At 29.6% G+C, this 16,331-nt stretch overlaps 1 protein-coding gene across 7 annotated transcripts; it reads left to right on the forward strand.

Annotated features, from left to right (window-relative positions):
• Window positions 1-214: 214 nt before the first annotated feature.
• Window positions 215-6,197, forward strand: LOC112726956 (uncharacterized). Of its 7 annotated transcripts, none has more exons than XM_072208883.1 (9): window positions 215-497; window positions 801-1,172; window positions 2,549-2,594; window positions 3,745-3,811; window positions 3,910-4,031; window positions 4,605-4,740; window positions 4,851-4,930; window positions 5,015-5,201; window positions 5,744-6,197. In XM_072208883.1, the coding sequence occupies exons 4-9, from the start codon at window positions 3,751-3,753 to the stop codon at window positions 5,842-5,844; spliced, it is 687 nt and encodes a 228-aa protein (XP_072064984.1). In that variant the 5' UTR covers window positions 215-497; window positions 801-1,172; window positions 2,549-2,594; window positions 3,745-3,750; the 3' UTR covers window positions 5,845-6,197. The 7 variants fall into 7 exon arrangements, with proteins under 7 accessions (XP_072064984.1, XP_072064985.1, XP_025632323.1 ...); XM_072208885.1 differs by lacking the exon at window positions 215-497 and adding an exon at window positions 3,371-3,580 and having other exon boundaries at window positions 760-1,172; XM_025776533.3 differs by lacking the exon at window positions 215-497 and adding an exon at window positions 3,386-3,580 and having other exon boundaries at window positions 760-1,172.
• Window positions 6,198-16,331: the final 10,134 nt, after the last annotated feature.

Here is a 16,331-nt window from a genome sequence, read left to right on the forward strand (position 1 = left end):
TCTTTTAAAAAATAAAATTTAAATAATTACTAATTAATAACAATTAATTAGTATAGAGTTAAGTATAAAAATACTTTTTCGGCCACTAATTCTCGACAGTTATTTAAGCAGACTAGTGAGCTAATCACTACCCCAATCCATCCTAATTCCACAATCATCATTTTTTTTTGGTCAAATACCCTTACAAACACACACATCCCTTCCCTTTCCCAATGGGTTCCACAATCATCATTTATGATCTCCTTTCTTTTTGGGCCTTGGGCCTCTCACTGGATCCAAAAAAAAAAACCGTAAGGAACCTGTTCCTCCTCTCTCTGTCTCTGTTTGTCTGTTCCTCTGCACCGGAGACGCTGCTTCCTCCGCCGTTCGTTGTGCCTCCATCACGGCAGCGCCGTTCTTTGTCCTCTAGCTGGTTTCCATCCGTTTATGGTCGCCGCTGCTTGTTCGCCGCCCTTCACTATCGTCAGTCGTCGCCTTTCGTTGTTGATCCTTCACAGGTAGGTCTTCCCCCATGCATCTCTATTTTTTTTTCATTTCCGACAGCAATTCTCTGTTTTCCGGCCGGTTCGACCGGTCTAATCGTGAACCGACAGCAATTACGGTCCGGTTTGCCCCTAAAACCTTTTCTTTAAAAACGGGAGGTGAATCGTCGAACCGGCCAGAAACGGTTGAACCGGACAGTGAACCGACCGGTTTAAAAGAAGCGGCGTCGTTTTTGCCAAATTTGCTTACTTTCACTCTTGGTTCTAAAGCTCCTTCGTTTCTTTCTCCCTTTCTCCCTCCGTTTCTTTCATTCACAGAAACTCGGCCAAAAAACCCTAGCACTGCCGCCGTCCGTCCGTCTATCTAGCTTCCCTCGTGCTCCAAGTCTTCAACCCCCGTTCGCTGTCACCGATCGCAGCTGCTTCCTCGAGCTCGGCGTCCGTCGTCTTTGTCTGCTCAGCCGCGCTTCCGCCGCCGTTGGTTGCCGTTAACGTTCGCGTCTTCGTTCAGCCGTCGTCTTGGTTCGCGTTCTTCGCCGTTCAAGTTTGCTCGGCGTTCACCGTTCGCGTTCACTCGCCGTTCACCCTTCGGGTTCGCGTTCGTCTGGAAGCCACGTTGCCCTGCTTCAAACTCTGCGACCAACCCGCGCGCTCCACCTTTCCGTCGAACTGCTCTCTTTTGTCGCCGCCGTGAGTTCCCTAAACCCACCACCAGACAATACACTCACACAACACCAATACTCTGCTTGAAACTCTGCAACTTCTTATTTCTATTACAATAAGTAACTATTTGATTTGGCAGTGGTTTGGATTTTTTTCATAGACTGAATTAAAGGATACAATAGTTATGTTCTCTTTTCTATCACATTGATACTAAGCTTTGAATTCTCTTATTTCGTTTCAAGTTTACCGCACTCAACATGTTTGATGAAATGCTTTAACCATATTTCGGGTTGGTTTTATCATTTCTAGCTTTTAGAAACTTAGTAAGTTGATTGCATATGAAATTAGAATAATTGGATCTTAGTAATTAGAAATTTTTTTTCATAGACGGAATTAAAGTATACAATAGTTATGTTCTCTTCTCTATCACATTGATACTAAGCTTTGAATTCTCTTATTTCGTTTCAAGTTTACCGCACTCAACATGTTTGATGAAATGCTTTAACCATATTTCAGGTTGGTTTTATCATTTCTAGCTTTTAGAAACTTAGTAAGTTGATTGCATGTGAAATTAGAATAATTGGATCTTAGTAATTAGGAAATTTTAGCTGCACAAATAGCATCTTTGTAGAAAACATATTAGCATGATGATTCCACTTGCATTAGTGTTCTTCTGGTAAATTTTAACGGTTAGTGTGAACTTGTTAATTTGCTAATTGTTCTTGTGCTGTTGTTTGGTTGTTCTTCTGTTATTTTTATTTTATTTTTGTTGTGATTTTCTGTTCTTGAACTTGTTAAGTTGATAATTTGCTAAATTGTTGGGCTGCTGTTGTTTTAATTTGCTAAATTTTTTGGTTTCTGTGATTTAATTTGTTGGATTTTCTATTTAGGTCTTGTTCTTGTTTTTTTGCTAAATTGTTGTTGTGTATTTATTGTTGTCTTTGAGATTCTTGCTGGATATTGGTGATCATTGATTTATTATATGCTTCATGTTTTCATTGTTTTCTTCTTCTGAAGGGAAAAAAAAATTCTGTTTTCATTGTTTTGTTTCAGAAATTAATTTTTTGTGATCAATGCTCAAACTCTAAATGCTGTTCTGTTGGTTTTGCAGTGTTTGTTTTGTTTCAGAAATCAATTTTTTGTTATCAATGCTCAAACTCTGAATGTTGTTCTTCTGTTTTTGTTTTGTTTCGTAAATCAATATTTTGTGATCAATGCTCAAACTCTGAATGTTGTTCTGCTGTTTTTGTTGTTTCAGAAATCAATTTTTTGTGATTAATGCTCATACTCTGAATGTTGTTCTGTTTTGTTTTAAGGCTGAGTTTAGAAGAGGTGATTGATTTTTGAGTGTTGTTTTGTTTTTGTTTTAAAGCTGTGTGTTGTGTTCAATTTTCATTTTGTAGGAAATTCTGAGGTATATAAGAATTAAGAAGGAAGACTATTTTAACGGTATTATTCTATTGATTCTGGTATTCTACAAGCTTGAACATAGAATTGAAGAGAGAAACCCTTTATTATTTTATCATTGGCCTATTTTTGGCATTGCATATCATTGTAGTTTGTTTATTCATAGAACTAGTTGTTTATGATCCCCTTTTGAAGTTAAAAAATGCAGTAGAAGAGTGTTTAGAACCAGTTGCTTTATTCATTGAATTTTTATAGAATCAGGTGTTTATTATAAAACGGTTTTTCTGGTTGAACCACAGTTGAACCGGTTAAACTAATGAACTAGTGAACCAGTAACTAGAGTGGTTCGATGACCGGTCCGGTTTTTTGAACCTTGGTTTTAAAAAATTTCAATGGGATGAACGTGATCTTTTGTGATTACTGTCAAAACTAATAAATCTGGTTCCGAAATTGAGATTTGTTGTTGTACTGTTGTTGCTTGTTGCAGATTTTTTTTCCCTTTCATGTTAATTATGCTGCTGATTTTGTTCCAATTTTCAACTCCATATTTTTTCAGTCCTCTAAATTTTGTTATTATGCATTGAGATTTTTTTGTTGACGTACTGTATAATAGATGCAAAAAGTTTCATTACCAAAGTGACAATTGGTGTGCTACATCTTCAAGTACTGTTCAAATGTAAAAATTCTGAGTTTAAAATTTCAATTCTTAAACCACAAAGTGTTAGTTTTTCCACTAAGAGTGTTAAATTTTTTAGGTTAAAATTGTTAATTTTGAGTTAATAATAATTAGGTGCATTTTTTGGAAAATTATTTGATAGTCATGGGAATATCAGGGTCTACACAACATTGGAATCTTCATTCCCGGACATACTTTGCAAGATTTCTGTGAAAGTTAATCCACCTATCACAAAACATTTCCCATCACTTCTCTTTTCCAAATTTCTTCAAAACACATACACGTCCACCTCTCCCATCACTGCTACTACCCCCTTTGCCTCTGCCTCTCTCGTATGTATCGTCAACTGTAGGTAATAATATTAAATCTGTCATGAAATGGTAACCAATGAGATGGAGATAGTTCAATGTTAATCATAAATGCTGTTTATTATGTTTGGTTTTTTGGATATGCAAATTACGATTTTAGTTTACAGAGATTTAATTTAATTAATGTTTGACTTTGAAAATTTGACAGTAACAAATGCTGGGACTCTCATATGGAGAAATACTTCTGTTGATTGGAGTAACTGCTGCTGTAATTGGTTGGTTCATGCTGCTGGTCTTATTTTCTCTTTACTGTATGATGATTTTGATTGTAGGAATTTGAAAATTGTTTCTCTGACAAATTGATGTGTAATAGGCCCAAAAGATTTGCCAATCATAGCCAGAACAGCTGGGAGGCTAGCTGGTCGCGCTGTTGGATATGTACAATTGGCTCGCGGCCAATTTGACAGCGTTATGCAGCAAACCCAAGCTCGCCAGGTACTCCTCATGAGGTTACCAAACTCTCGAGTGAAAACTCAAACTCTTATGGGCATATACGTTTAGGTCCGATATCAAGTTTACAATTTTACAAGTAAAACTCTGACGCATTTGCTAGTTGAGTTTTATAATTCATGTTTACCTAAACTCTACAAGTTTAGATGTATGGAGTTTGGTCACATTGACTCTCCTTTCTCCAACCTAGAGCTATAACTAGCATATACTAGATTTGTTAGGTCACATATGTGCTACATTTGGTTTCTCACAATAATCTGGAGAAAGTTAAACCAGTGGAGGAGGTAATTTCAGAACCAGAATAATAATAAAAAAGAGGGAAAATAAAAAGAAAAAAAGAAAGAAAGAAAAATCTGTCCCTTAAGTGTAGATGGGGATTGTGATTTCATGCTTGATATTTACTTTGAATTTCTTAATAATAGAAGAGTAGTGCAAAAGTTAGGCACATATTTAAATTGTATTGAAGAATTTGAGTAATCATCCCACAGCTTGGTAATGGCATTCAATGAGCATTGAGCAAAAACTAAATTCTATTGTATTCACCTGTTTTGTTGTTAGGTTCACAAGGAACTGCAGGACACAATGGCACAGCTCGATGCTATTCGTCATGAAATTAGAAGTATATCACTTATAAATCCTGGCCCTATGACCCGCGGGCTTGTGGATAATCCTGACCAGACATCTATTCCAAATGGTATTGTTTTTTTGAATTTTTCTGTTTTGGATCGTAGTTTAGTATTCTAAAACTGTACTGATTTGCTAAAATTCTGCGCAATCTTGTTATCTTCTGTCGTCGATGATTAGGCACCAAAAAAACCGAAGACGTTGGAGAGAATAAGTCCATACCCCTTGCTACCACTAACTCAACACCCACTGTTATCAAGGTTAGATTGAACACAAATAGAACTTGAAATAAATTATATGCTGCTTCAGGAAAATGTGCTTACATGGTATCTAATATTTTCCAGGATTCACCTTCAAATTCATGCAACATGCAAAGTCAAGCAACGACATATGCCCGATTGGCAGAGTCTGCTATCATTAAGAACAGTTTAGCTGCAAGTAGTACTGAACCCCAGAAGATTAAACCTGAACTGCAGCATACTGTCTTGCCAATTTCCGCTGAAAGCGCTGGACTCTTACCAAATCGTAGCGGTAACTTTTAGTTGTTGCTAGATTTTGTTAGTTTGTTTCTATGGTTAGCTAAAATATTTATAGTTTGTGCATAATGTATTGGGGGTTGTCTGATGAATATCTCATCCTATCCATGTTAGATCACGTACATATATGCGTATGTGTTCAGGCACTGGAGTGGATACTTTCCAGAGTATACAATCAGTGGTGAAAATCCACGCTTGACATGGTCAAGTGGATTTTCTAATTGATAAACTCTTTAACGGTTTATCCGTAAAGTCGTACATTCGGTTGGAGCCTAAACTGATGAACTTGTAAGAGTTTACAAGTTAACTTGAGAGTTTAATAACTTTGTGTGGACTATTTGGGGATGCATTGAATGCCTTTTAGTTCATTGGCTCATTGTTTGTTATTTGTCAATGATTTGAGTGGCTAATGATTGCTCTTTATCCCAATTAATTTTTTCGTTCATTTTTCTTTAATTATTATTATCATGGTGGACTTTCATGTGTAGTTTTGTTATAGAATGATATCTGAAACAAACTTTTTGGTTGTATTGGCAGCTGATGTGAAAGGATCCGACATAGTTCTAGAAGCAATCGTGGAGGCAGAAGTAGCTCACAATGCCAAGGAATTCTTTTCACAACCCCAAAATCAAACATGATTGATATCATGTGGTAATGTTACATTTCACCTTTCTAATATATCTTCAACGTTAGTTGTTTGTTCTTTGTAGCATTTGTAATTGATTTACTTGTAAATAAAAAATCGTATGTAATCCAGTAGATTTCGTTTACCAACATGACGTAGATCAGGTTGATCGAGTGACACGCTAGTGTCTCTTTTTTTGGGTTTTGTTTTTCTCCCGGTGGCTTCAATTAAGAATGGAAAAAAGTTGTGTTAGCAGAGATAGTTGGTCTCAAGTAGGATTAGTCGGCTTTCTGACATTTGGTTTGCATTTTTACTTTTAATTTTTTCATAATTTTGTGAAGGAAAAAAAAAAAAGGTTGAAATCAATGGTGTTCATTCTTTGCATTCTTATTGTAGCTGTCCCTTCGATTATTTCTTAATGCACTACCACCAATGGAGTACACAACGAGTAAGATGAACAAGAATATAACATTGATTATAGTTACTACCTTACAATCTTTGTTACGATCTTCTATTAATCCAACCTTACAAGATTCACAATTGTAGCATAGAATATTTGGATCATTACTCAAAGCACCACAGTCAGAATTGCTATAAGTTGTATTAGTTGCCTTGATCCAAACATTAGAACTTTGATTAACGAATATCCGATTACTTACAACATGACTAAAAAATGACAGTCCGGTGTACAAGTATCCTGCGCTAACGTAGGATACGGGATCAGGAAATGATCGCATTCAAAAGATATAATGTATGTAGTTTAACCTGATAATTATATTGGTAGTTGTTTTTACGGTTTGAATTCGTGAAGATAACTTAACTGTTCGTGAAGATAACTTAACTGTTTCCAGTTCCAGGTTTTCCTTTAACTTGCAACATGACCAAAAAAAAAAATCAAAATTTGTTAAATAGCAATGTTCAACCTATTCATTTGTTATATATATATAACAGCTACTCTATCATGTAATAAAAAAAAAACAGTGTATAGTTTTCGGTAAAACATTATTTTTCTTTCTAATATAGTAATGTTTGAAGGTGGTTTCAGTTTGTCTTAACCATTTTATTTTATTTTATTTCTTTTTCCTTAATTTTAACGTTTGTCATACATATTTTGTGCTAAAGGAAAATTTTATTTATTTTTGACTAATATTACAAATTAATTTAAAAAAAAATTGTAGTCGGATATTTTAGTTTCAACCAATTTTAATGATCTAATCTCTAAAATATTGTACTCGGGTAGATAAATTAGTGGGTTTAGTACTTACTATTGTTGGATTTTTTATTTTTAAATAAAATAAATATTTTATATACCAAAATACATATCACTCATTGCCATTATATATTTTGAGGGGTTAATAGTCAAATTCGTCTTTAAAAGATTACTCATTTTTTAAATTAGTTCTCAAAAGATTTTTTTTAGTCATATTAGTCCTGAAAAGATAAAATGCCAGTCGAATTGATCATTCCGTTAATTAGATGATGACGTATCACGTTAAGTGCCATATGGCATGATGACATGATAGGTTAATGTCACGTGTCACAAGATGATTGGTTGATGTGTCAGGTTAGAGACATTTAGCACGCCACGTGTCACTTGACATGTAAAAAAATTATTTATAATCAAAATAGTCTCTGAATTTAAAATTTAAAAAATTAATCAAATTAGTTTTTATATTTTTTTTATTTTTAGTCATAATATTAAATTTAAAATATTTTTTTATAATACTAATTTTAATATTATTTTTTGGACCTTAATAAATAAAATTTTCTTTACATAAAATAATAAAAATAATTAAATTATTATAAAGTTATTTTGTCATTTGTATTTTAAAATAGTAAAACTAGTTATACACTAAGTTTTAATATTTTAGATTTCACTAAATAAATATAGTAGTTATTTAAAAAAAATATATTAAAATATTAAAATTTAACAAGTGATCCCACAAATCGATTTTCAATTATGGAGTTCTACCATATAAATTAAACAATAATAAAAATTATAATTTAAAAAAATTTTAAAAATTTTAAATTTTAAAATAACTTCTATATTATATAGCAAGATTTAAAATATTAAATTTTTAAATATATAATCAATAATAATTTGATAAACTTGTTTAAATAAAAAAAATTTACTATAAAAAATATAATTTAAAAATATAAAATTTTAAAATACAAATAACAAAATAATTTTACAATAATTTAATTATTTTTATTATTTTATATAAAGAGAATTTTGTTCATTAAGGTCTAAAAAAAATATTAAAATTATTATTATTAAAAAATATTTTGAATTTAATATTATGAAGAAAAAATAAAAAAAATTATATAAGGACTAATTTTATTAATTTTTAAAATTTTAGGGATGAAAATGACTTACATCTGGACGTTCAGGGATTATTTTGATTATAAATAACTATTTTACATGTCAAGTGACACGTGACGTGTTAGGTGTCACTGACCTGACACGTCAACCAATCATCTTGTGACACGTAATCATCTAACTAACGGAATGACCAATTTGACTTATCTTTTATCTTTCAAGAACTAATATGACTAAAACAAATCTTTTGAGGACTAATTTAAAGAATGAATAATCTTTCAATGACGAATTTGAGTATTAACCCATATTTTGAGTATATAGGATAAAAGATAAATAAGCATGAAAATCGGGTACTGTATACTTAAAATGTGTAACACTTAATATTTTTAAAATTGAAATAGTCTTTAATATTTTTTTAAATCATTCCTAATATTATAACAAAAATGTTATTTGCACACCAAAATCAACTATTATGTATTTGTCAAATTAGTCTTACTACACATTCAAGTTTTTTGGCAACCAAGTTGGTCCAGGTTCACCAAAAATTAGTTTCATTAGTGAATGCATGAATACATGCTCCAACTATCTCTACTAATGTAAACGTTCGTATCTCGCATTCCTCTTTCTCCTCCTCCTTCTTCTTCTCATTTTTCTTCGCGTTCCTTCTTCTTTTTCACATTCCTTCTTCTTTTTCTTCGTGTGTTTTATCTTTATCATCGTTCTTTTATTGTTGCTGTTATTACTGCATTTTTTTCTTTTCCCCTTCTTCTTCCTAGTGATTTTGTAGCATTATCTGTTTCTTTTTTTTCTTTGTTTGATTTTTTTTAATTTTTATTTTTGTTTAGAGAGTAAAACAAGAAGAATCATGAGAAGGCAAAAATAGAAGAAGATAAATAACAAAAGAAGAAGATGATGATGATGATAATGAAGAAAAAGAAAGAGGAGAAGGAGTTTTGAGAGGAGGAGGAGGAGGGAGGAAGAAGAAGCGCGTGATGTAAAAAATTGTTATAAAAATTTGGTTGGACTTTGTTAAATATTTTGTTTGGTTGTAGAGTTTTTACTTATCAAATACACATATAATTTAACTCATTTTTAATATATATTTTGTATTTATTGTACAAAAGAGATATATTTTACATTTTAGTGTGTATTCTATGATAATTAATTTTGATGTACACCTATTATTAGAGGTGTTCAAGACTTGCTTCGGTGTTATTTTCGGGTCGGATTTGGATTTTGATTTGGGTCACCCAGTTCAAAGTTACTTTCTACAATAATATATATATATATATATATATATATATATATATATATATATATATATATATATTTAAGTTAATTAGTAATGTTATATTATATTTTTATAATTTAATTAATATTTTTTATATTATAAAGTATTATTTTTGTTTTAAAATAATTTATTTTAATATAAATATGATATAACATTTATTAAATTTATTTTTTAAAAATAAAATTTAAAAATTTATATATACTAATGTTTCATTGGGTCGATCCGATTTAATTCGATTTCTTTTCGGATCGCTTCGGATCGGAACAAAATTGATCCGTTATCTTTTTAAAACTGAATCTAAATCTATTTATATCAGATCCGGTTCGATTCATAAATACCCATACTTAGATCCATATTATAATTATTCTTTTTAAATGAGAATTTTTTTATCCCAAACATTAATTTTTAGATAAAGTTATCTCGATAAAAATAAATAAATAAATAAATAAACCCTCCCTCCTTCTTATCAATCCTGCTTCTAATCATCATCATCTTGTTCTTCTAATTTTTTATTTTTTTTTTTGGTGACTATCTTGTTCTTCTATTCGATGGGAAAGCTTAATTGTGAAGGCTATAAAAAATTAAAAAGTGAGGATATATTTGCTCCTTTCTCGATTTTTTTTTTTTAAATATCAGAGATAATGGGTGGACTTGTAAATTTCCCAAAAATGTAGTCCCTTTTAGGAAAACAAAGGGGCAAAAATGAAATATAATTTTCTAAAAATCACCTTTTTATTGGAAGACTTTCACATATGCCATTGTACTTTACTGGCATACTGGTATTCTTTAATTTTTCACCGTGGATATAATGAATAAAATAAGTTGGTGGTGAAGATTATAAAGACATTTTTTTATGTGTATATGCATAGATGTTGAACACCGTGAAATGAGTACCAGCCATTTCGTTAACCGAAGAGTGGATTTTTTTGAAATGTGGCTTGATGCCCTTGTTGTACATTCAAAGCAGCTCATATTGTGGTGTTGTGGAAAGCTTAGTGTTAGACTTGAACCGGCTAAATATAGTGTTAGAAGCAGATGTCAATTGGGCTTGAGTTATTGGTTAATGAATTCTTTTATTTAAATAAAATAAAATAAAAATAAAAATAAAAATATAATTATACAATTTTTATAAATTAAATTTAATACATCTGTGTCTAATTTTTCTTATATAAATTATAGTATTGAATTTTAGTATTCATTATTAAGAGAATATTTAAATAACAATAGTATAAACAATAATTTTAAATTATTAATATTATTCATTGTTAAAAAAATATTTACTAAAGACATAAAAATAAAATAAAATAATACAGATAATGCATATTAAGATAAAATGAGTATTTTGAAGTGGAAAAAAAACACTCTATTCAAATAAAAGAATGTTTGAATACATAAATTTATTTTTGTATCCATGTGCTTTATATTCGGCTTAAATTCATGTAAGTTATAAATTTGTATACTGATATTAATTTTGATATATAAAAAAAGTATGTCAAATTATTTTTGACTATATTACATAAATACAAAAATAAAAAATCAGTCACTAGTTATATAAGAATACATATTTAGTATTTATGAAAAAATTTAATTACCTGGTTATAACAAATTTGATTTTTTTTATGCTAAATTTGATTATTCAGGGGATAATAATTTCATTAAAAATTTGAGTAAAATAACATATATATTTATACATAAATATATATAGTAGTTGATTATTTATCTTTATAAAATATTTTTGCGTGTAATATACACAAATATATAATAATTATATTTTTGTCACATATTTTATTTTATTTGAATGCAAAATAAATATAATTAACAATAACGCCTTTTTATTTTGGTCAAGTCCTCTTACTATATTTGTGCCCAATAACTTTAGCCACATCAAATTGCAAAGGATGAAAAACGAAAAAAAAAAAAAAAAAAAAAAAAAGAGAAGAAGAAAGAAGAGGAGCAGGAGGAGGAACGTATGATACAAAGATACGCATTATGTAAGTGAATTTTGTTGAATTAGAAGAGAAAGTATAGGGAGCCAATGAAAATTTTGTACAATGTGTACAATAGAGGTTTAGGAAGTATTAGAGATATAACCATTAATGTTACATTTTTTTATCAGGTTAAGCTTTTGGGATGAGTGGTTTCATGATATGGTATTAGAGCTCTAGATCCGAAAGGTCAAGAGTTCGATCCTTGGTGAACCCCAAAATCAGCTTAAGCTTTTGGGTCATGAGTGGTTTCATGACATAAGATGTTTAGTACCCGGATGGTTATTCTGAATAGTATAGATGATGTTCATTTTATTCATATTGGCTAGCAGTACTCGAATTAGAATTAACTTGTATGTATTAGGGGTGTTCAAATCCAAACCGATCCAAACTAAACCGCTCATCCAATCCGATCCAAATCGAAAACCGATTAAAACCGCACTAATTCGGATTTGATTGGATTCTATTTTTTGCAAACCGCTGGATTGGATCGGATTTCGGATCTACTTTTCATAACCGATCAAATCCAATCCAAACCGCACAATGTGCTATAATATTATTATTTTATTATTATATTTACAATTATACTTATAACATGTTCAATTTGTTATACATTTTTCTATTATTCATGTATTATATATTATTATTATTATTTAATAAATATTTTATGTTTAAAATGTTATTTATTTATTTATTTTAACTAACCTATAATTTTATTTCTATTGTTGTGTTATCATTAGTTTTTTAAGATATTGTTAAGACTTGTTATATCATTGTTGATTATTTAAAATTTGATGTTGAAACTTGTTATATGTATTTAATTTTTTTATTTAAAAATCGCAAATCCAAACTGATCCAAACCGCTTGTAATCGAATCGGATTTCCAAAAAAAATTTATCCTATCCAAACCGCACCGCACATAAATTAAGCGTTCGAATCGGATGACTTTTTTCCTTAAAACCGAACCAAACCGCACTGCAAACACCCTTAGTATGCATAGTTGTAAAAATGGACCGGACCAACCGGTTCGACCAGAAAACCAGTGAATCGGACCCTATACCGATCCGGTCTGGTGTTTGAAATGTACAAGAAATCGAACTGGTATGAACTGGTCAAATTCAGAATGAACTAATACGAACCGATCAAACTCGGTGAGACGGTCTGACCGAACCGCTTGAGAGTGAAAATATTTTCAAAATGCTGGAGGTAGGGTTCGAACTCCTGCCCTCAAGGAAACAAAAACACTCCACAACAACCAAACCACTATATTTCATATTAAAATATATGCAAATTATAATACATATAGATATCTTTCATCAAATAGTTTACTTTTATTTAATTTAATTTAATTTTAATTATAAATTCACTAATTCTTAAATTAATTATATTTTTATTTAACAATAATTATAAACTCACTTATTTTTTTATAATTATATAATATCTATTAATATTATTTTTTAATAAATACTTGTAGTATATAATAGTATAAAAGATATAAACTAATTAATAAATTATTAAAATTTAAAAATAATAGTTATTTTAATATAAAAACAAAATAAAAATATTTATGATAGAGTAAAAATAATAAAATATTTATTGTTCATGTTCCATATTATTTTAAAATAACTTGATATTTTTAAAATGTTAGTAAAAATATGTATTTTAAATTTTAATTTTAAACTTTTGACTATTTTTTATTTTTTATTTACATAGGACCGGGTCAACCGGTTCAACCAGTAACCCAGCAGTTGAACCAGTAATCCAATGACCCAATGACCTAACCGGTTCGATCACCGGTTCGGTTCTGACAACTATGCTTGTATGACTTATATACCAAGACTTATTATATGTGTAGCAGTACTCTTTTTAATATTTAATAATATTCATCAATCATTACTATCAATCTTAAAAAATACACATATATAATCGATTACAGTTATACCATATTTTATCCTAAGTTATCTTTAATTTTATATTGTCCGTTCCCTTGACAAGAGCACATAGTGATGAAAAATATTCAAAGTTTGTCTATTATCCACTTTGATCTTTTGCAAGATTTGGTAAAAATCTAATATTGTGTTTGTTTAGAGAGACATGATACTGGGATAGAGATACTAAAATAGTTAGTCCAAAATACTTTATTTCGAAAAAAGGTGTATTTGAGAGTCAGTAAGCACGCGTCTTCAAAGAAAGATTTGCATAAAAAAAGTTTATGGCTAGAAATGCGGGACAAGTGTCAAAATTATCACGTTTGTTCAGCAAGCTGCTCGAAATGTTAAATCAAAGGGTCCAAGTTTCGAAAGCTATTCCTGGTGGTTACTTTTGTCAAGCAAAAGAAGCAAGAACGTTTACTGATGAATTAATGAACTTGGAGGTTACATTTCAACCCAATTGGTGGAAGATTCTTATAAATAAGAGAAGAATAGAAGGAATAAATGTTGGAATTTTGTTTCAGAAAATACTCAAGCACACTCATATCCCAGCGACTTACTGAGTTTGCGTTCGAGTTACTTTTCTGTAGGATTCTTTCCACTGTTTTAACTTTTTTATTTACACTTTCTGCAAATTTTACTTTTCTTGCAAGTTTATCATTCAAGCAATATTTATTTTCTCTGTTCAAACTTTACATTCCAGTATTTTTATTTTTCATTTCAAAAGTCCTTTGATCTAATTGAGGACATTTTACTGTTTTATTTAAATTCAATGCAATTCATTTCAAATTCAGTCAATTTATTTTCAAAGTCTTTTATTTATTTTTTCATATTTCCTTAAGTTTCTATTCAATCGAAAGGTTTTTGATGCACTATAAGAAAATTGGTACTCACAAAGATGAGTAGGTTTTGCTCCCAGATAATAGATATCGAATCACCTTCGATTTGCTAAAAATTGATAAAATATATATAAAATTGTGTTTGACAGAAGAAGAGACATGGATAGAAATATTGTATTTAGAGACACTGAATTAGTATATTTTGTGTCCATCCTGACAGAAAAAATATGGAGACAATAACAAAAGACACAACTTATTTTTTATTTTTTTTATTATTCTTATAAATTTTTTATAATTATATTTTGAGTAAAGTATCGTTTTTGTCCCCAACGTTTGGGGTAAATCCTATTTGTGTCCCTAACGTTTAAATCGTCCTATTCATATCCCTAACGTTTGTAAAAGTGATTCAATGTTATCCTGCCGTCAATTACACATCATGAGCGCTTTAGTTTGAGTTTTAAAAATATCTTCTTGAAGTTAGAATACAAATGTCTGGGATGGAATCGATGATCTACTCCGAAAAATAGCTCATCAAATGTTGAAACTAATTCCTACAATATTTACATAATTCACTTTTCTAGGGGACATAATTGAATCTAAACACAAATAGTGGGTATAATATTAAAATCGAACACATCCAAGTGAGACCTAATTGAGAATGAATACATCCAAGTGAGAATAATTGAAAAATATAATCTGATTTGTTAGTATAATTGATAGTAGGATAACATTGAATCACTTTTATAAACATTAAGGATACAAATAGGACGATTTAGTGTGTGTTTGGATTACAGTTTACAAACGGGAGTTTGAATAAAATTGATTTTGCAAACTTGATTTTGATGAAAAGTAGGTTTGTGTTAAGGTGATTTATGTTTGGCAATTTTTACATCAAAATGAATTATAGTAAAATAAATGTTGTTTGGATTATACTACTCAAAATCACTTTTAGATAAAAAATTACTAATAGACACCAACTTAAAAATAATTTTTGTATATTATCTTATCATTTTAATTTAGATATTTGAATAGATCTTATTAATTAATTTTATAATAAAATTAATATTTATACAATAAAATAAAAATAATATATAAAAATTAGCAAAATATATTTTTAATTAAAACTAACAAAATATAAATTTTAGAGAGTACTAAGAATAATAAAAAAAATTAAATATTTATCTTGATAGTAATTGAAATAAATCAAAAAAATTTTATGATATTTTTTATATAGTATATTTTTAATACTCTTAATACTCCTTTTTAATATGCTATAATTTATTATTATTATTATTATTATTTACAATTAATTTTTTGTTTAATTTACTTTACCTAATAGAATCAATAAATCATATTATAAAAATAGGGGTGGCAAAACGGGTCAAGCCCGTCGGGTCAATTCGCTAAACCCGCTAAAAAAGGCGGGTCGGGCTAGGATTTGGAGCCCGCCAAATTAAAAAAACCCGCCAAATCCGCACCGCCAAATTGGCGGGTTTTGGTGGGGCGGGGCGGTCCGAAGATTTTTATTTTTCTTTTTTTATTAAATGAAAGAGTGATTACTATTATAAAATTAATAATTATAGAATTTTTCAACACTTTTTTTTTTCATTTTTGTTTTTATTCTTCTTTTAGTTATTAACTTTATTTATTTTATTTTACAATTTATTATATATGCTTAAATTATGTGACTTATTTTTTAAGATAAAGATGATTCTATTGACAAATAATATTTTGAACAATTTTATTGAAGTTAAAAATTAAAAAAAATAGTAAAAAAATTATATTATAATATGACTATTTTTTTATTTGTATTTAATTTTTTAATTATTATTTTTTGGTTAATTTTAATGAATTTTATTTTTCAAAAAAAAAAAACAAGCGAGCTAGCCCGCCAACCTGCCAATCCGCCATAAAGCGGGGCGGGCTAACATTTTGAACCCATTTTAGTTGGCGGGGCGGGCCGGTCCGCCCCGTTTATGGGGCGGGCCTATGCGGGACGGGCCGATCCGCTTTGCCACCCCTAATAAAAAGATAATAAAAATAATACAAAAAATTGCAATTATAAAGTGTATAATATCAAATAAATAATTAATAAAAAATAAAAATAATAAATAATAAAAAAAAGAGAGTTCAT

This window comes from Arachis hypogaea, chromosome 12, assembly GCF_003086295.3.
Source record: "Arachis hypogaea cultivar Tifrunner chromosome 12, arahy.Tifrunner.gnm2.J5K5, whole genome shotgun sequence".
In the NCBI taxonomy this organism is placed as follows: Eukaryota; Viridiplantae; Streptophyta; class Magnoliopsida; order Fabales; family Fabaceae; genus Arachis; species Arachis hypogaea.

Bases quoted from the DNA above. Each gene is read 5' to 3' on its own strand.
- LOC112726956 (XM_072208883.1), top strand. From the start codon at position 3,751: ATGCTGGGACTCTCATATGGAGAAATACTTCTGTTGATTGGAGTAACT. The intron at 4,741-4,850 runs GTATTGTTTTTT...GTCGATGATTAG, and splicing joins CCAGACATCTATTCCAAATG to GCACCAAAAAAACCGAAGAC. The intron at 5,202-5,743 runs GTAACTTTTAGT...TTGTATTGGCAG, and splicing joins ACTCTTACCAAATCGTAGCG to CTGATGTGAAAGGATCCGAC.